General features: G+C 41.5%; 1 protein-coding gene across 6 annotated transcripts in view; it reads right to left on the bottom strand.

The window, feature by feature from the left end:
• The window catches only part of LOC138982607 (guanine nucleotide-binding protein subunit alpha-11-like), a 113,048-nt gene that overhangs the window by 6,931 nt on the left and 84,528 nt on the right, over window positions 1-21,589 (bottom strand). For 5 of the 6 annotated variants that reach the window (XM_070355935.1, XM_070355934.1, XM_070355938.1 and 2 more), the window contains 6 exons: window positions 7,312-7,435; window positions 5,886-6,070; window positions 5,106-5,377; window positions 3,966-4,094; window positions 3,026-3,155; window positions 1,621-1,774 (listed from right to left, as the gene is read on the bottom strand). In XM_070355935.1, coding sequence (XP_070212036.1) covers window positions 1,621-1,774; window positions 3,026-3,155; window positions 3,966-4,094; window positions 5,106-5,377; window positions 5,886-6,070; window positions 7,312-7,435 — 994 coding nt within the window. Of the gene's footprint in view, window positions 1-1,620; window positions 1,775-3,025; window positions 3,156-3,965; window positions 4,095-5,105; window positions 5,378-5,885; window positions 6,071-7,311; window positions 7,436-12,426; window positions 12,690-21,589 lie in introns of those variants that run through there. The other variant, XM_070355936.1, reaches the window with a different exon arrangement.

Raw genomic sequence — 21,589 nt, 5'->3', positions numbered from 1 at the left:
TTCAACGTGATTTCGAAAACCTATCTTTAGCTTTGTGTACTACCCGGCTTTGTAGTGTGGAAAACACTTGGTAAGGCTTTCCAAATTCCACATGCATCCCATATTTTATTCTTCCTTCAATTTGTCCTCAGAAAGCGTTATTTGCCAAACTTTGTAGTGTGCGAAACACGTGGTAGAAACGCTTTTCAAATTCCACATACATCCAATATTTTATTCTTCCTTCAATTTGTCCTCAGAAAGCTATTTTTGCCTATACCTTTGTAGTGTGCGAAACACGTGGCAGAAAACGCTTTTCAAATTCCACATGCATCCCATACTTTATTCTTCCTTCAATTTGTCCTCAGAAATCTCTTTTTGCCTACCTTTGTAGTGTGCGAAACACGTGGCAGAAGTGCTTTTCAAATTCCACATGCATTCCAACTTTTATTCTTACTTCAATTTGTCATCAGAAAGCTATTTTTGCCTACCTTTGTATTGTGCGAAACACGTGGCAGAAACGCTTTTCAAATTCCAGGTGCATCCCATACTTTCTTCTTTCTTCAATTTGTCCTCAGAAAGCTATCTTTGCCTACCTTTGTAGTGTGTGAAACACGTGGCAGAAACGCTTTTCAAATTCTAAGTGCATCCCATACTTTATTCTTTCTTCAATTTGTCCTCAGAAAGCTATCTTTGCCTACCTTTGTAGTGTGTGGCAGAAATGTTTTTTTAAAATTCCACATGCGTCCCAACTTTTCTTTTTCTTTTAATTTGTCCTCAGAAAGCTATCTTTGCCTACCTTTGTAGTGTGTGAAACACGTGGCAGAAATGTTTTTTTAAATTCCACATGCATCCCAACTTTTATTCTTCTTTCAATTTGTTCTCGAGAAAGCTATTTTGCCAACCTTTGTAGTGTGGGAAACACGTGGCAGAAATGCTTTTCAAATTCCACATGCATCGCATATTTTATTCTTTCTTCAGTTTGTCCTCAGAAAGCTAATTTTGCCTACCTTTGTGGTGTGTGAAACACGTGGCAGAAATGGTTTTTTTAAATTCCACATGCATCCCAACTTTTATTCTTCTTTTAATTTGTCCTGAGAGAGCTAATTTTGCCAACCTTTCTAGTGTGGGAAACACGTGGCAGAAATGTTTTTTAAAATTCCACATGCATCCCAACTTTTATTCTTCTTTCAATTTGTCCTGAGAAAGCTAATTTTGCCAACCTTTCTAGTGTGGGAAACACGTGGCAGAAATGCTTTTCAAATTCCACATAGATCCCGACGTTTATTCTTTCTTCAGTTTGTCCTCAGAAAACTATCTTTGCCTACCTTTGTAGCGTGTGAAACACGTGGCAAAAACGCTTTTTAAATTCCACATGCATCCCGACTTTTATTCTTTCTTCAATTTGTTCTCAGAAAGCTATCTTTGCCTACCTTTGTAGTGTGTGAAACACGTGGCAGAAATTCTGTTCAAATTCCACATCCATCCCATACTTAATTATTTCTTCAATTTGTCCTCAGAAAGCTATTTTTTGCCTAACTTTGTAGTGTGCGAAACACGTGGCAGAAAGGTTTTACAAATTCCACATTCATCCCAAATTGTATTCTTCCTTCAATTTGTTCTCAGAAAGCTATATGTGCCTACCTTTGTAGTGCGGGAAACACTTGGTTAGACCGGTGACCTGGATATGGTTAACGAAGATGTCCTTTTTGTTGAGGAACAGGATGAAGTCGGTCTTCTCTAAGAAGTGGTTGTGAGACACCTCGTGGAACGCCTGGAGACTGTCCTGCATCATGTTCTGAGCACACACAACACAACAGGAATTAAATACTGTCCTGCATCATGTTCTGAGCACACACAATACAACAGGAATTAAGTACTGTCCTGAATCATGTTCTGAGCACACACAACAGGAATTAAGTACTGTCCTGCATCATGTTCTGAGCACACACAACAGGAATTAAGTACTGTCCTGCATCATGTTCTGAGCACACACAATACAACAGGAATTAAGTACTGTCCTGCATCATGTTCTGAGCACACACAACAGGAATTAAGTACTGTCCTGCATCATGTTCTGAGCACACACAACAGGAATTAAGTACTGTCCTGCATCATGTTCTGAGCACACACAACACAACAGGAATTAAGTACTGTCCTGCATCATGTTCTGAGCACACACAACAGGAATTAAGTACTGTCCTGCATCATGTTCTGAGCACACACAACAGGAATTAAGTACTGTCCTGCATCATGTTTTGAGCACACACAGCAGGAATTAAATACTGTCCTGAATCATGTTCTGAGCACACACAATACAACAGGAATTAAGTACTGTCCTGCATCATGTTCTGAGCACACACAACAGGAATTAAGTACTGTCCTGCATCATGTTCTGAGCACACACAATACAACAGGAATTAAGTACTGTCCTGCATCATGTTCTGAGCACACACAATACAACAGGAATTAAGTACTGTCCTGCATCATGTTCTGAGCACACACAACAGGAATTAAGTACTGTCCTGCATCATGTTCTGAGCACACACAATACAACAGGAATTAAGTACTGCCCTGCATCATATATGTTCTGAGCACAACACAACACAACAGGAATTAAGTACAGTCTTGCATTATGTTCTGAGCACACATAAATCAACATGAATTAATTATGCTTTTTTTTAATTGGTACCTACCGTTTTTGTCAAGTCGATTTTGGGGATAGTATTTATTTGAATGGTGGTCACGTGACCACTGTAAAAGAAATCTTTGATGAATATAAGAAAAATGTGCTAGATTGCCAAGTTGAGTGCCTTAATTGGCATAGAAAGTAAGAATGAAATTGCACAGGAATAAATACTTTATTGAGAGTACAACCGTTTTTTTCCACAGTTTATTTTAAAAGCAGCCAATTAGGCCACAATTGGCAATTCAAAGTGTGTATTGCATGTACAACAAGCAGTTGTATATCCTAACCTACGTCTTATGTTTTAGATATACCAATACAAAAAAGTGCATCCGCCTCCAGCCAGATGAGATTTTAACCTACCATCGACGGTTCTTCTTCGACGGCCTCGTCATATCCACTGAGGGCAACAAAAAAGAGAACCGCCGTCACTCCTTCAAAAAAGTGGATCCACTTCTTCCGCAAACTCTTCTGGCCCGCCACATCGATTACTCTGAAAGCCACAACAGCTACAGGGGTAGTGCAAAAAACAAACCAAAGATGTGAGACAAACAAGAAAACAAGAATACATGAGTGTAAACTGGCCAAAGTAATTAATTTTTATCTTAACTCTTGCAGCCCCTTTCGTTCTACTTCTAGATTTCTAGCGCACTTTTATACCAATACCAGCTCCATAAAAATTACCTTCAATATTTTGTGTTATCTCTTTTCAACTTATTGACTTATTGTCCTGTGGGAATATCCTCAAGCTAATTCGGGTTGCTATCCATGGGGATAGTGTGAAGCGACAGAATCGCGATACCCATTTTTTTTCTCAATCAAACGCTTGAAAAAGGACCATCAAAGGAGAGAAATACAGAGGAGAACCGCATGACTTACTTGAAAAAGGACCATCAAAGGAGAGAAATACAGAGGAGAACCGCATGACTTACTTGAAAAAGGACCATCAAAGGAGAGAAATACAGAGGAAAACCGCATGACTTACTTGAAAAAGGACAATCAAAGGAGAGAAATACAGAGGAGAACCGCATGACTTACTTGAAAAAGGACAATCAAAGGAGAGAAATACAGAGGAAAACCGCATGACTTACTTGAAAAAGGACCATCAAAGGAGAGAAATACAGAGGAGAACCGCATGACTTACTTGAAAAAGGACCATCAAAGGAGAGAAATACAGAGGAGAACCGCATGACTTACTTGAAAAAGGACCATCAAAGGAGAGAAATACAGAGGGAAACCATATGACTTACTTGAAAAAGGACCATCAAAGGAGAGAAATACAGAGGAGAACCGCATGACTTACTTGAAAAGCAGATGGTCCATCGTGAAGACGTGTTCTTGCATGCCCAGCGTGGGCCATCGGATGTGGAGAATGTCTTGAATGGCGGGTACATAGTCTGTGGTCAGAATCCGGTCCACGTTTTCCAGGAAACTGCAAAAGCAATGACGCATGTATGTAAATGTATAGTAATCAGGGCTGGATCTAGGCGGTGGGGTGGGAGGGGGGATCCTCGGTTCTGGAAGCCTCCACCCCCCCCTCAATCTTACACGGCAAATATACCTTTATTGTCAAGAAGAGACCCAAAATGTCACTTTCATATGCTAAGGGGCTTGCCCCTTACCCACCCCCCCCTCCCCTCCGCCTCACCTGCTCCTGTACCCCTGCCTCGTTTTGGTGTGTGAGTGTGTGTTAATGTGTGTGCGAGTGTGTGTGTGTGTGTGTGTGTCTGCATGTCTGCTTGTCAGCAGAACACCAAACATGTTATTTATGAACAGTTTTGTCCAAAGTTATTATGAGTTTTCTCTGACTCTCTCAAGCTAATGCAGTATTGGTTCAACATTCACAGACATGTTATTACCATCTATACAGTAGAACTCCCACAGTCCTAACTCTCGCTTCTCTCTTCTATAATTGTGAGAAAAGAGCATCTTTCCAATTGGACACACACCAAACTGTTCAGAAATCTCTGATTCTTTCTGGGTTACGCAGAATTCATGCTAATTTAACAGACATGTTATTACCATATACAGTGAAACACACACACACACACACACACACACACATACACACACACACATACACACACACACACACACACACACACACACACACACTCATCCACACACACACATATCCGCCCCCACCCAACCCCTCTCCAAGATTTCTTTTTTGGAGACCTTGCTTTTTCAGATGTTTTTTTCAAAAAGGTCGGAAATGTATCTATATATTTTTTAGAATCTATCCCTATTAAACCCCGATTTTGTCTTCGCATCTGTGGCGGTCTTAAAGCCAGACATTTATTTGGCGAAGTCTTCTTCACGAAGCTCACTGCAGGCAGCTTTGGCGTTGAAATATTCGGTAACAAGACTTTGCGAAGACAAGTTCGGACTTAAGTAAGGACAGCCTTATAAAGGAGTGTTTCCACTTGAACAGGTTACTTACTACTCATAGGTGGGCGTCAGAGTTTTACGTGGAAACTTCAGGCGACGCGCGTAGCAGCACTGCACGCCGCAGTCCGTCCACAGCTGCTGCAGCAGCGTCACGTCGGCCACGTGTGGCACGTAGACGTCCAGCAAGGTGAGCCGATGCCGGACGTCGGCACGCGACATGGAGGGACAGATCTTCTGGCAGCGGTCCTCCTCCTCTTTGTAACGTCTGAGGATAGTGTCCAGAGAGATGCGCGGGTGCTTCTCGCGGAGTTCTGCGGCCTTTTGCTGAAATGGTGTACAGATACAGGGCATTTATTTTTGTATGTTTGTTTTGTTGTTCATGTTGTAAATGTTGTTTGGTTGGTTGGCTGGTTGGTTGCTTGGCTGTTTGCTTGGCTGTTTGTTGATGTTGTTATTGTCGATGGGGTGGTGGTGGTGGTTGTTTGTTGTTGTTGTTGTTGTTGTTGTTTGGTTCGTAAGCATAATATAATGTCTTTTTGTTGTTATTTTCTTTCGCATTCCCTAATCAGCCTTGTTTTCTTCGATCACTTTTGATCTCTCTCTCTCTCTCTCTCTCTCTCTCTCTCTCTCTCTCTCTCTCTCTCTCTCTCTCTCCTTCCCTCCCTCCCTCCCTCCCTCTCTCCCTCTCTCCCTCTCTCTCTCTCTCGCTCGCTCGCTCGCTCTTATTCGTCGTAACTTCAAACTGGCTCAAAACATGTCACTTAAGAGCGAATTACGAATCATCTCTGCAGACAAATGAACATAATATGACGTCACTTCCGTCTGACGTCACCTGATTTTGTTGGTTGTCGTATTTGATGCCCATGAGTTCCATCTGGTCCATTATGATGTGTAAAGCACACGTGACGTTATACAGCACGTATTGCGTGAACTGAGAACGCGTCTGCTCTGGAAACCGGTCGCCATAGTGAAGACGAAGCTGTTTGATGAACGTGCTTTTGCCAGCCCCGGCGCTGCCTGAAATGTCAACAGTAAACGGTAAAAAAAAACAAAAAACACCATGGTTCTTGTATCTTTAGTGATCGACAAGAAGAAGAAGTATCTTTTCTTGTTAATCTCTCAGTGCTAACTGGAGTGCCTTAGAGAAACAGAGAATACTACACGGCTTACTGTGTGATACCAGACTTTGACATCAAAAGTTTGTCGAAAATTAGGTCCCTGCCAGACTGTAGTTTGACCCGACGTCATTTACATGATATTCGGCTCGACTTCTTCCCGGCGAAGCGGGTATTGATCTAGTGGGTCATATATTCCCTGAGCTGCCAAAATAGATTTCCTGCATAGCTCTTATTGAACTTGATGCTATTAAGAGCGTTGACATCCTTGTACTAATTCGACCTTGACATTAGCGTTCTAACCTCTACGAAAGAAAAGAAAGAATCGTAAATAACGAAAATGAGACGAAAAAGTTCTCCCACTCACGAAATGCCACGTTTTTGCCCTGGCCGACATTAAGATTAGCCAAACTTTTAAACTCATTATTTGAAAGCAGATTATATATGACATTCACACACACACACAAAACTACAAAAAGTTTAAATGAAAACAGAAATACGTTGCACCAAAGCTGACATGCGTAGGCATATGCCTTCAAAATGTATAAAGTTGAAAGCGGAATGTGGTAAAAGAACGCACAACCACTCTTGTAACTTCGCGGAGTTTTGTAACTGGGTCATGCCAGTGTAATCAACATCCATGTTGGCTCAGTCTACCTGACCTAAAATCTCTATGTCTTATTTTCCCTATTTTCCTTTATGAGATGCGCAGTGATGCTAGTCAGATTACTGACCAGAACATGAGGTAGAAAACTATGTCTATTAGTCTGTCTGTCTGTCTGTCTGTCTCACTCTTCTATTTATTAAAAAAAAAGTTAAATTCAGTAACTTTCACTCTCTCTATATCTTACTCACTCATTCTTTCTCTCTCTCTCTCTCTCTCTCTCTCTCTCTCTCTCTCTCTCTCTCTCTCTCTCTCTCTATTTCTCTCTCTTCAGTCTAACTTTTCTGTCTCTCTCCCTCTCTGTCTCTCTCTCTCTCTGTCTCTCTGTCTGTCTGTCTGTCTGTCTCTCTCTCTCTCTCTCTCTCTCTCTCTCTCTCTCTCTCTCTCTATCTCTCTCTATCTCTCTCATGCGCTTCCTGGCTTTGTCTATCAAATTGAATTACTTTTATTCTTTGAAACACAGAAGAAATATCACTCACCCAGTATAAGAAGCTGTACTTCTTTCTGCATACGCTCCCTGTCTTCGTCGATCTGATGGTCTATGCTCTTGCTGCGTGCAAGGGCTGCCCGCCCGCCCTTGTTCATGGCGGATAGCGTGAAGGTCTGAAATAACAGAACACCACAGTAACTGTGAATCTCAAGGTGAATGAAATAAGCAAACAATTGCAAACAAACCAAAATGTGGAAAGTACTTTCTGCCAACTTTGGCAGTGGATCCAGGTTGTCCACGACTTCAAAATATTATTATTTCACTCTCTTTGTCTGTCTGCCTCGTTTTTCCCCGCTCTTCTTTTCAATTTCACTGCCTTTGCCATGAGCGGTGGACTGACGATGCTACGAGTATACGGTCTTGCTGAAAAATGGCATTGCGTTCAGTTTCATTCTGTGAGTTCGACAGCTACTTGACTAAATATTGTATTTTCGCCTTACGCGACTTGTTGTTTTTGTTTTGTGTTCTTTCTCTCTCTCTCGATCTCTCTCTGACTCTTTGTCTCAATCTCTGGCTGTCTCTGTCTCGTTTTTTTCTCTGTGTGTCACCCTGTCTTTTGTCTCTAAGACGGTCTCTGTCTCGCTCTCTGTGTGTTCGCCTTCTGTTTGTCTCTCTCTCTTTCTGTGTGTGTGTGTGTGTGCGTGTGTGTGTGTGTGTGTGTGTGTGTGTGTGTGTGTGTGTGTGTGTGTGTATGTGCGCAGTCTTTGCTTTCGTTTACAATTATTCTCTGTATATGTTCCAAGGACAGGTTGGAAGATTAGGCTAAGCCTAAAACCTTTATCCTTGTGTAATAAAGTTCTGAGTTCTGAGTTCTGAGTTCTGTCTGTCTACCTCTCTCACGCTATTTCTCTCTCTCTCTCTCTCTCTCTCTCTCTCTCTCTCTCTCTCTCTCTCTCTCTCTCTCTCTCTCTCTCTCTCTCTCTCTCTCTCTCTCTCGTACGATGAAACCGAACGTTCTCTGCGATCGGGAAGCCTGTACCTTTGAAATCACTGTTTCGTTTAGCAAAATCCTGGAATCGTTATTTTAACCACTTCACAACACACACGCCGTCCATAAAGTGTTTCAAGACGCAAATGCAAGCGAACTATGATCACTGCGTGTATCCCTAATTACAAAGGGTAACAGTGTGCTAATGCATGAGAAGATTCTTTTTTACATTTAGTCAAGTTTTGACTAAATGTTTTAACGTAGAGGGGGGAATCGAGACGAGGGTGTGGTGTATGTGTGTGTGTGTGTCTGTGTCTGTGTCTGTCTGTGTCTGTGTGTGTGTGTGTGTGTGTGTGTGTGTGTCTGTGTGTGTGTGTGTGTAGAGCGATTCAGACTAAACTACTGGACCGATCTTTATGAAATTTGACATGAGAGTTTCTGGGTATGAAATCCCCGAACGTTGTTTTCATTTTTTGGATAAATGTCTTTGATGACGTCATATCCGGCTTTTCGTAAAAGTTGAGGCGGCACTGTCACGCCCTCATTTTTCAACCAAATTGGTTGAAATTTTGGTCAAGTAATCTTCGACGAAGGCCGGACTTCGGTATTGCATTTCAGCTTGGTGGCTTAAAAATTAATTAATGACTTTGGTCATTAAAAATCTGAAAATTGTAAAAAAAAAATAAAAATTTATAAAACGATCCAAATTTACGTTCATCTTATTCTCCATCATTTTCTGATTCCAAAAACATATACATATGTTATATTTGGATTAAAAACAAGCTCTGAAAATTAAATATATAAAAATTATTATCAAAATTAAATTGTCGAAATCAATTTAAAAACACTTTCATCTTATTCCTTGTCGGTTCCTGATTCCAAAAACATATAGATATGATATGTTTGGATTAAAAACACGCTCAGAAAGTTAAAACAAAGAGAGGTACAGAAAAGCAACTCTTCTTGTCAATTTCACTGCCTTTGCCATGAGCGGTGGACTGACGATGCTACGAGTATACGGTCTTGCTGAAAAATGGCATTGCGTTCAGTTTCATTCTGTGAGTTCGACAGCTACTTGACTAAATGTTGTATTTTCGCCTTACGCGACTTGTTTTTAATTAATTGGAACTGAAAGTTGACACTGAAATGTTCAAATTAGGCGTGTCGCATGCACAGAGCATGCCAACACCATGAATAATACAATGCAGATACTGGTACTGGTTTAGCTGCAATACAGGGAAGATTTGCTTTAATAAATCATTGAATCAATAGTATGCATGTAATGTACTGGCCTGAAATGACATCAGGAATTAATGCGTACACTCGCGTCCAAGAACTATTATCGGGACATACCATCTTTTTTCCGTACCTCCCCATCCGTGGAAAAGGGTACAGGCAGAATACACACGGACATACACACGTACAATATAGGAAACATACATGCACACACGCACGCACACACACATACTCACACCACAAACAACCACACACACACACACACGCACGCACGCACGCGCACGCACGTACGTACGCACGCACCGCGGCACTCACACACATACATACATACACACACACACACACACACACACACACACACACACACACACACACACATTTTGGAAGATTTATAGGAGGAGAGAAAGACAGACTGACAGACAGACAGACTGACAGACAGACAGAAAGCGAGCAAACCGTACTTTCACCAAAACGACTCCACAACGGTCGAAGTCACAGAATTTTCACAAACCTACCCTCACTTTCTCACAACTGTAGTTTCACTGTCATCCTCCTTCCCCCGTCCCTCCTCCCAGCCACCTCTCCCCCATTTTCTCTTGCCCTTAGACCCATTTTCTCTTGCCCTTAGACCCATTTTCTCTTGCCCTTAGACCCATTTTCTCTTGCCCTTAGACCCATTTTCCATTGTGCATCTTCTTTGGCCACTTCCTTGACATTTTGTCCCACAAATTCTAAAAATGTGTTAAACCCCTTTCAGAAGACGGAAATGAGAATAAACCGCAACTGAGAGAGACAAATTTAAACGACTGAGTTTGAAAGTTTTGAAAGGAAACATAATTTGCCAATTAAAAGTTCTATGCACACGGCTATGCAAAGCATGGCACAAGGCCCAGGTGTAATTAACGTGGAAGAAAACCATCTTGGGCACACGTGAAAGATCACCAACCGGGCTCCTTTCTGTGCAGAGTGTGAATTTATAGACACCTGTGCCAATTTGCGAGATCGATTCAGTTATAGAATTTAAGTTGTACGTCCTCCACGTCGCAACGCCAGTTATGGGACATGCGACAATACGTAGGCGAATTCCGGAAATAGCTCGGTCGGTTTTTTACATTTAGTCAAGTTTTGACTAAATGTTTTAACATAGAGGGGGAATCGAGACGAGGGTCGTGGTGTATGTGTGTGTGTGTGTGGCGCGTGTGTGTGTGGGTGTGTGTGTCTGTCTGTGCGTGTGTGTGTGTGTGTGTCTGTCTGTCTGTGCGTGTGTGTGTGTGTAGAGCGATTCAGACTAAACTACTGGACCGATCTTTATGAAATTTGACATAAGAGTTCCTGGGAATGATATCCCCCGATGTTTTTTTCTTTTTTTCGATAAATACCTTTGATGACGTCATATCCGGCTTTTTGTAAAAGTTGAGGCGGCACTGTCACACCCTCATTTTTCAATCAAATTAATTGACATTTTGGCAAAGCAATCTTCGACAAAGGCCGGACTTTGGTATTGCATTTCAGTTTGGTGGCTGAAAAACTAATTAATAAGTTTGGTCATTAAAATTTGGAAACTTGTAATTAATTTTTTTTTTCAAACGATCCAAAAATAATTTCATCTTATTCTTTGTCATTTTCTGATTCCAAAAACATATACATATGTTATATTTGGATTACAAACAAGTTCTGAAAATTAAAAATATGAAAATTATGATTAAAATTAATTTTCCGAAATCGATTCCTTGTCGGTCCCTGATTCCAAAAACATATAGATATGATATGTTTGGATTAAAAACAAACTCAGTAAGCTAAAAAGAATAGACATACAGAAAAGCGTGTTATCCTGCTCAGCGCGACCACTACTACACTATTCTGCATGGCTTGTCGATTTCACTGCCTTTGCCACGAGCGGTGGACTGACGAAACTACGAGTATGTGGTCTTGGTGAAAAAAGCAGTGCGTTCAGTTTCATTCTGTGAGTTCGACAGCTTGACTAAATGTTGTTATTTCGCCTTACGCGACTTGTTGTTGGTTGTGGAAGAGTTGCTTTTTCTTGGAAATACTGAGGCAAACAAACCCACATGTTATTGTAGGCCAATAACTAGCGAGCGGCGATTCTCGCTTAAATCACACGTGGCATGCGATCTGTGCGCTGAGAGGCGGGATCACATCGGCAATGAATTAGTCGCCTCCGATGTGTGTACTTTCGTATGAAGAGCGTGTTATTGGGCTGACAGTGCAGAAAACACAGACATGAGCTAATTTTCCCTGGGTCGGTCGTTTGCATGGTTTCATTGTCAGGTGAGTTTGTTTGCCCCAGTATTTTCAAGGGTGAGCAACTCTTCCTTAACCAGAAATCCGGACACAGGTATTACAGACCATCCTCTGTTGAGCCAGACATTTCCATTCTGCAGAGGAAGCAGCCAGGCTGCCCCGCCATTTGTAAAAATGTTTTACAAATCACGTAAATGCGCCCGATATTTTCTTGTCATCTCCAAAGTCAAGGGATCTATTAGATTTTTGTATTTGTTTTCATTACTTTTATTGTCCCATCGCTGGGAAATTCGGGTCGCTTCCTCCCAATGGAAAGCTAGCAGCAACAGAGTCGCACTACCCCAAAGTCAAGGGATCTATTAGATTTTTTTCCATTATTTTTTCATTACTTTATTGTCCCATCGCTGGGAAATCGGGTCGCTTCCTCCCAGTGGAAAGCTAGCAGCAACAGAGTCGCGCTACCCCAAAGTCAAGGGATCTATTAGAATTTTGTTCTCTTTCTTTGTTATGCTAAAAATCGTAATATTTTACCTGTTCGGTCCAAACCACTGTGAAGAGGCTGACCGAGCAAGACATTGTGCGGGGTTGATGAAAGTTGGTTAGGTAGATGTATGGACACGTGTATGTTCGGTTGAATCTGCATATTGTTTATGAACAAGTACAAGCTGATTTTCCTACCTTGTTGATATTTATCATATTGTTAGTCGATTGTGACGAACAGAAGTTCTTCGAGTTCCAAGTTTTCAAGAGTGTGCACTTTTTGTTGTATTTTCTTCACATTTTTCTTTTTCCTCATAGATCGGACTGTTTCGTTTCCAAAGAAAACGAATAAATCGAGATAGCAAGGTTGCACTGTTCAAGTTCACGTGAAAGTTCCTTTGCCAGTCATCCTGTGACTCACTGAGTCATGTAAAGTTTGGAAAACACACTTTGACACAATTCAAAACACATTTTGACGAAGTAGTAATCAACACGAGAGGAGAGAAATACTTTTCCCAGCGAAGATCTGAAAGAAAGATGTTTCGTTCTCATTAATTTCTTCTTATTATTTATTCCATTCTTTATTTAATTTACTTATTTGTAAGATGTTTGAGATGGGCATAAATCCATCATAAAAATGAATCCCTTTAGACCAGCGTCATCCCCCGCGAACAGAGGTTGATAGCTAAAAAAAATCAAAACTTGACTAAATGTAAAAAACGGCAGGGGGGATTAGTGTCACACACTTAAAAGCCCATTATTCGTCCGCCCAATCTAAAATATTATAATGTATTGCTTTTTAAGAGCACGTAAATAAGCTCGGCTTGTTATGCTCCATTTATCAAATTGATTGTATGCGGCATTGTTATCTGTAGTTCCTTTTTGAATAAAGTTGTTTAAACTTAAAAGCCCATGCGTGCAAAAAACGAGTGCAATTGGGAGGTGCAGCCCAAGAACGCGGACGAAGAAGTCCAGTGTCAGAATCGCTGCGCCATGTACCGGACGAGAGATGAAAAAATTGTGTATAATTATAAGCTCTCCTGTATCGTTCTCATTTACCAAATCAATACTGGTCAGTGCCTGTACTCCGCTAGCCTCTTACAATTCTCTGTGTTCCTTTTCCACAGAATCCGCTCCAAGCTGTACGCTCTTCGGTTTTCACTTTCTTCTTCGGTGTTTTCAAGGTTTTCTTTCTGTTCTTCTCTCCTCCCGCGCGCTCTCTCGATCCCTTTTCTCTTTCGACATCCCCCTCCGCTCCTCCCCACCCCTTCTATCCCTCTGTCTCTGTCTGTCTCTGTCTGTCTCTGTCTCTGTCTCTCTCTGTCTCTCTCTCTCTCTGTCTCTGTCTCTGTCTCTCTCTCCACCCCTTTTTATCCCTCCCCTCATTTTCCAAACTTCGTTACTATCCCCCCCCCCCCCTCTTTGCGACCCCCTCCGTCTCTTTCTCGTCAAATATATATTTTGCTCCTGTGTCAGCTATTATCTACTTGTCAGATATTCGCCAAAACCACATGCCTTTTATCCAAATTGAAACTTCTGTTTGTTCTCTATTTTACATTTATGTCTCGCAATTTAATTCTACGACGCAGAGAAATGTTACTTTTAAAAAGTGTGTTCGTGATTTACTTCTTTCTTGCATTATTTGAATTTTGTTCGCCTTTTCCTGTGACCAACAAATCATTCATAAATCGAATTTACACATCATGTCCCCTCCTGGCCTCTCAGCTAACCTGACATAAACAATTTCAAGTTAAGTATTCACTGATTTCGGTTCCGTCGTCAGAAAAAAATCAATAGATATATTGTTGACATGGCTATAGCTTTCCCCCTATATCGATGTTCTACCCTTTCCAAAAAAGTCTCATAGGTATTTGATTTGTATGTCATACCCTTTCCGCATAAGTCTCATGGGTTTTTGATTTGTAGTTCCAACACGTGGCCGTTATTTTTCGAAACGTTACGTTCTTCACGAAGACCGAAGTACGAAATTCGACCCCCTTTCACACAATCGATGTTCCCCTCGCATCGGTCGTATAGGTATGTGGTTTGTTTTCCCGTGGCTTGACGGTTATACTTAGATAAATGAATACGTTCTCGACAAGACTGAAGAGCGCTTGAGGTTTAGTTGATTAGTTGATCCCCGTCCACATAATGGATGTTATTCTTCTCGTCAGTGAGATGTGTGATTTGTATGTTTGACGCTTTAAGGTTATTCTTTCAAAAGGAACGTTCCCCCGTGGAAGGATGGCCTTTGAACACGAACAGTCTAGACGTATCTGTGATTGTTTACCTTGTAGTTAACACGTGAAGGAATATATTTGTAAGTGTTACGTTTGATTCGAAGTTTCGATGTGTACGAGTACAATGGAACCGCCCTTTTAAGACACCTCCCCCCCCCCCCCCCCCCATGTCCTTTTTAAGACCTTGTTTTCTCAGACGTTCTGTTCAGAACCTCTGTAAAATTACCCCCCTTTTAAGACGCCCTCCTTTTTAAGATCCGATTTTCGCAGATTTTTGGAGGTTTTAAAAGGGGGGTTCCACTGTATTACGATGGGTAGATAAATGAGTGTACGGAACACAACAACTACCTCGAATTAGAAGCACCATGTACCAGTGAATCTTTGCGTTCGCGGATTGCGATGGGTAGAGAAATGAGTGCAACACGTTCGGAACACTATGACTATCTCGGATATGAAGCGCCAGTGAATCTTTGCGTTAGTAGTTTGTTCTTCGTGGAGCACGTAACTTCTGAAATTCCTGTCGCATTTCACAAACATAAAAGACTTTGTTGATTTGAGCTGGGTGAACGTGTCAGTGCCCATAGCCCTTTGAGCTTTTCACATCGCTAAATTTCAAAGCATAGGAAGTTCCTTTCTTGTGTTTCATGCATTCTTTTGTAAGGCACGAAGCTGTATTTTATTCTGATCGATAATCTGCACATGACATGAATTTGTGTTTGTGTTTAACTGTTTTATTTATCAATCTTCGAGTGGAATCGGAATAAAATGTGGCCATTTCCTTTTAGTCTATAGAATGTTCATGATTTTTTTTGTATTCTAATTTTCTTGGGGGAACGAAACACAATCTCAAAAGGATATAAATTCAATTTATTTAAGACATTTAGAATATATATTATATTATATTTTATCCAAAATACGTGAGAGAGACCACTCATGAGATTACAATATTGTTCAAACCACACGACGTCGTGTGTATATCATGTAAATGAGGTCGCGTCAAACTAATCTTGCAGGGACCTGCTTTTTCACTGCTTATGACGCCAAAATCACCGAAACAAACGTCATTATGGAAACACTAGAAGAGGTTTTTTTTAGAACTATTACGTCACGCTACACTTTCTAAAGTGACGTTTCTTTGCTTTGACGTCAAAGATTGCACGAGCCTTTGGGAGAGATCGAGGTTCCAAAAGAAGCGTCTTCAATTTGTAAGCTTACGCCGCCTCGACTGCGGGACGTTTTGAGTAAAATACATGTATCTACAGTATGTAGGATAAACAGAATACTACATGGCTTGCTGTGTCTTACCAGATTTACACTCGTTGCATTTCAAATATTGAAAAGCTCGCTTTCGCTCGCAACTCCAATATCTAAAAAAGCAACTCGTGTAAATCTGGTATGACACAGCAAGCCATGCAGTATTCTCTATATATTATATTACATTTGATTTCATTGTATTTTATTTTATTTTATTTTATTTTATTTTGTTTTATCTAATTTTATTTTGGTTTCTTTTTTTTCAATTATTTTTTTATTATTTATTTTATTTTATTGATTTGACCAAGTTTACTATACACACGCTTTTCCATCCCTACATACTGTCAAATATTCTTCCTTGTAGCAGTAACAGGTTAGCGGAAAGTGACACCAGATGATTAAAGTCAAAAAGAACAACAAGAGCATTGTAACATTACTTTAACAACAATGCCAGAAACGCAACGCTTCCGTCAATAGACGAAATCCGGAAATACCTCTATCGGGTTTGTATTGATTGTACGGGCGGGGATGTAGCTCAGTCGGTAGCGCGCTGGATTTGTATCCAGTTGGCCGCTGTCAGCGTGAGTTCGTCCCCACTTTCGGCGAGAGATTTATTTCTCAGAGTCAACTTTGTGTGCAGACTCTCCTCGGTGTCCGAACACCCCCGTGTGTACACCGCAAGCACAAGACCAAGTGCGCACGAAAAAGATCCTGTAATCCATGTCAGAGTTCGGTGGGTTATAGAAACACGAAAATACCCAGCATGCTTCCTCCGAAAACGGCGTATGGCTGCCTAAATGGCGGGGTAAAAAACGGTCATACACGTAAAATTCCACACGTGCAAAAAACACGAGTGTACGTGGGAGTTTCAGCCCACGAACGCAGAAGAAGAAGAAGAAGTATTGATTGTGAAAGAATTAATACGGTTAGTGGGGCAAGATTTTCACGCGTGTTCCTCGAATTGGGCACGTGTTTCAGACACACCCCTTGCTAGTGACTGGCCTATAATGTCACGTGTTTCAGACACACCCCTTGCTAGTGACTGGCCTATAATGTCACATGGGCAGAAAGTTTGACTAAATCAAAACCTAAATATTCACTCTTTCACTACCCACACAAACCCGAAGTAGTTATTTCCGAATACCATGAATTGCTATTTAGATGTCAATTTGCCACGAATATCAGATTGAGAAAAACATCTCCGAGCTAGTACTCGCGAAGGAATAATTGTGTAACCAATCACAGCAGATGAGTATCGGTGTCAGAACTATCCATCTTGATGAAAGAATCATTTCCATTTCATGTTCATATTCATTACCTTATTAGGGGAAATTCGGATCGCTTCCGCCCAGTGGGAGCTACCGTAGCAGCAACAAGAGTCGAGGTGTGTGCTTGTTTAGACGAAATCGGCCACCTACATTTCTAGCAGAATGACTGAGATCTTGTATGCTCCACCAGCGGATCACAAGACCAACTGACCTACCGGGCAGTAAGTGCCAGAAAATATATCGCTGTTGCCGGATTGACGGTGGTCCGAAGCGAATTCCGAAAATAACTCTGTCGGGTTTGTATAGGTTGTGAAAGAGTGATTGCCCTTGCTTTTTACTCGGACACACATTGGAGGGGCCATTACTAGCGAGGGGTGTGTCGGAAACACGCGGACAGGGGCACGTGTAAAGTTATTTGTCGGAGGAAAAACAAGGGTATTCACTCTTTCACAACCCATACAAACCCGACGGAGTTATTTCCGAAAATCGTCTATTTCAAACGATGCACAGATCTCTTCACATACTGCGACGGGTCTGCAGAGCCAGTTCTCAATAATGACAACATCGGAATGTTAAAAACGTGTTGCTTTCTCGCGAAAGTCATCTTAACTTTCCGTCAATGTAATCGAACCTTGGCGATCACCCTTCATTAACAACCACCTGTCCGTAACGACCACCCTACATGATCCCCATCGAACGATTTGTGGATATTGCATCACGGCGCCGTCATTTTGATTGGCTGCTGGACCGGCGAACACCACAGGCATGTCAATATAAATGTCTCATCAATATTCACCACCAAGTGCGCTTTCCAATCACGGCAGAGCAATTTCATGTCACATTCCATTTGCCGACAACGACATTCGACTGTCAAGTTACATTTCCTCCTCATTTTCCCATCAATGCAGTGGAATTTCATACATACATATGAAGTTTTCTTCCAACACAGCACTGGAGGATCGTTGTCATACCACTATGAAGATTTCGTCCAGAAGTCTAACGATGTAACACACACTACGTTTTTCCATCAAGGCAGTGACATCAGCTTCACATAATTTTCTTACGATGTAATGCTCTTTGCCTTCCGATCACAACGGAAGCGGAATGTCAGACTCAGAATTTGTGCCCATCGAGAGGAAGAGGCAACATCCCAGTGTGTCCGGCAGTGCCCGCACGCAGGCGGCTCGCTATCACAAGACGTGAGAGATGAAACACGCATCGCTACCTCTCACAGTCGTGCAAAGCTAGACCTCTCACAATCGCGCAAAAGCTAGTAGGGCATATCTTGCACTATAGAAGGAAAGAAAGATGCAGAAAAAACATCCTCCGGCGACACTGTATACGGAATCACAGGAACGTGAAATTGGTTTAATTTGACACGCTCCGTCTCGGGCTGTGATGAATCTGTCTATCGCTTGCACACATGCACTTTTCAGTCCCCCCCCCCCCCTCCCCCCTCTTTGTTTTTGTTTCAGTCTCTGTCTGTCTGTCTGTCCTCTCTCTCTCTCTCTTTAAATAGTTTAGTCCCTCTTTAGGGCGAGGGCCAGATGCAAAAAAGCATATCTATGCTTATTCTTGTCACCCTCGAAAAATAAAGATTTGTCATTGTCATTCTCTCTCTGTCTCTGTCTCTGTCTCTCTCTCTCTCTGTCTCTCTCTCTCTCTCTCTGTCTCTCTCTCTCTCTCTCTCTCTCTCTCTCTCTCTCTCTCTCTCTCTCTCTCTCGCAAACTCGCCGCCATGGGGGATGTATAGGTTTCACTCTGTTTTTTCTCTCTTTTTCTGTGTGTGTGTGTGTGAGTGTGTGTGTGAGTGTGTGTGTGTGTGTGTGTGCGTGTGTGTGTGTGTGAGCGCTAGGTTGCTCTTTTAGGTTGAAAAAACTAAAAAGCAGCATATTAAACGGGTAAACCAAAACACAGAGTGACAGAATGTGTAAGCATATGATTTTTACACTGACTTAACGCAGTAAAACCGATCAAGCTTTGAGTTGTCCGTATGGTTTCAAACAATACATCTTGGTAAGTTTCATGACTCTATATTCTCCACATCGTGTTACAAAGAAAGGAAAACATTTGAGGACACAGAATTAATTAACAAGAAAGGTATGTTATTGAAACGTGACAAAACAAACCGTTACGGTCACTGATCTTCGACCTAGCGGCCTTTCAAAGGCACAGTGCAGCTCACAGCCTTCGTTTTGCGTTTTTGTTGCAGCTGCGTGCATTTACAGTTCACAAATCCTCCTATGGTAGTAAAACAAACCCAAAACTACCCAACGACGACATCTGTGAAGCGGCTCGACAGTTTCTTGTTCACGCGAGTGCATAAATTAACCTAGTTATTACGTGGTGTTTGGTCGGAGTTCGATTCAACTTGAGTGATTCCGGCCTCCATTTTGTTTTACACAAACTCATGATGACGTCTGACATAGTTTGCTTAGTGACGTGTCTTTTTGTGCATGATGTGGTGATCTACCTGATCTAAATTTAGATCCAAAAATAGGCCAAGACCAGCCGGGTCCGAGTACGAAATTAATTCGTAAAAAAAGTCGAGTTCTTGACTCTTTTGGGTGCAAGTCAATGAAACTTGGTAGTTCTTCTAACGGATAGCTGCCTGAGGTATGACTAAAAGCCCCAGGGGCTCCGTGCACCTGGATTTGACAAGTTCAGTACCTTTAAGTGGACAGACAGACGAACAATTAAAGTTAGTGCAGAAAACAAACATATCTGACATTTTGTTCTAGATGTGCGCGCGGAAGACACAAGCGATACAATCAATCAGTCTATTTGATTTTGGATATTTGTTTGAGGACACAGTTTTCATTCTTTTAATTTTTTATTTTTTGGGGCGTGAATTCGAACCGCATGTTACACAAACACAATAATTAATTCCTGCCCTCTTGATAAATTTTTTTTTTTTCTTAAAATCAAACCGCACGAAGAAAATACTTCCCCCCCCACCCCACCCCCCCCCCCCCCCCCCCCTTTCTGCCCTCTTTCTCCATTTTTGCTTGTTGTTGTAACACGACGCTGATAAAATGCAAATTATACCGACTTCATCCCTGCTTCTTCTCACTTCCTGCCCCCACCCCCCCCTTCCCCCCCTCCCCCCCTTCCCCCCCTCCCCCCCTCCCCCCCCTCCCCCCTTTTTTTAAAAATATTTTTACTGCAGTCTCAAAGGCTTCATTCGATTTTTCTCCGCTGCGCTTTAATGGATGGATGGTTTTTAGCATGCATCCCGCGACAGTGTGAGTGTCAGTTTGTTTGGTCGGTAGTTTTCGTGTAAAGTTTGTTATCCATTCACACGCGACACAAGCAAACAAATGGACACACAAGAAGAAGCTTAGAAGGATCCATTAAAAGGAGAGGACGAGGAGAACGATGATGAGAGAGATACTGCATCCAGCAATTTCCATCGAAAGTTTCGAGTTTCAAAGTGGGTGATATGATGTCACTCAAGATCAGATTTAAAAGTATCCCACTGTGTGATGATTTTCACGTTCAGATTTAAAAGTATCAACGTGCGTGGTGTACCATTCACGTTCAGATTTAAAAGTATCAACGTGCGTGGTGTACCATTCACGTTCAGATTTAAAAGTATCAACGTGCGTGGTGTACCATTCACGTTCAGATTTAAAAGTATCAACGTGCGTGGTGTACCATTCACGTTCGGATTTAAAAGTATCAACGTGCGTGGTGTACCATTCACGTTCAGATTTAAAAGTATCAACGTGCGTGGTGTACGCTACCATTCACGTTCAGATTTAAAAAGTATCAACGTGCGTGGTGTATACATGTACCATTCACGTTCAGATTTAAAAGTATCAACGTGCGTGGTGTATACATGTACCATTCACGTTTAGATTAAAAAGTATCAACGTGCGTGGTGTATACATGTACCATTCACGTTCAGATTTATAAGTATCAACGTGCGTGGTGTATACATGTACCATTCACGCTCAGATTTAAAAGTATCAACGTGCGTGGTGTAAACATGTACCATTCACGTTCAGATTTTAAAGTATCAACGTGCGTGGTGTATACATGTACCATTCACGTTCAGATTTAAAAGTATCAACGTGCGTGGTGTCATTCAAGATCCGATTTAAAAGTATCAACGTGCGTGGTGTATACATGTACCATTCACGTTCAGATTTAAAAGTATCAACGTGCGTGGTGTATACATGTACCATTCACGTTCAGATTTAAAAGTATCAACGTGCGTGGTGTATACATGTACCATTCACGTTCAGATTTTAAAGTATTAACGTGCGTGGTGTATACATGTACCATTCACGTTCAGATTTAAAAGTATCAACGTGCGTGGTGTAAACATGTACCATTCACGTTCAGATTTTAAAGTATCAACGTGCGTGGTGTATACATGTACCATTCACGTTCAGATTTAAAAGTATCAACGTGCGTGGTGTCATTCAAGATCCGATTTAAAAGTATCAAAGGGTAGGGATGCCAGTAAAAACAAAACAAAATGCATCACAGCATGATCTTAAAAAGTATCAAAGTGATGCAATTCAAGTTCAGATTTAAATCTAAATTTTGATTTCGATTTAAATGACATGACTTCTCATTGACTTTTTGAGA

The sequence above is a fragment of the Littorina saxatilis genome, linkage group LG12 (assembly GCF_037325665.1).
Source record: "Littorina saxatilis isolate snail1 linkage group LG12, US_GU_Lsax_2.0, whole genome shotgun sequence".
NCBI lineage: Eukaryota > Metazoa > Mollusca > Gastropoda > Littorinimorpha > Littorinidae > Littorina > Littorina saxatilis.
Note: the sequence above shows the minus strand (reverse complement) of the source record. Positions and strands in the feature narration are given on the sequence as shown.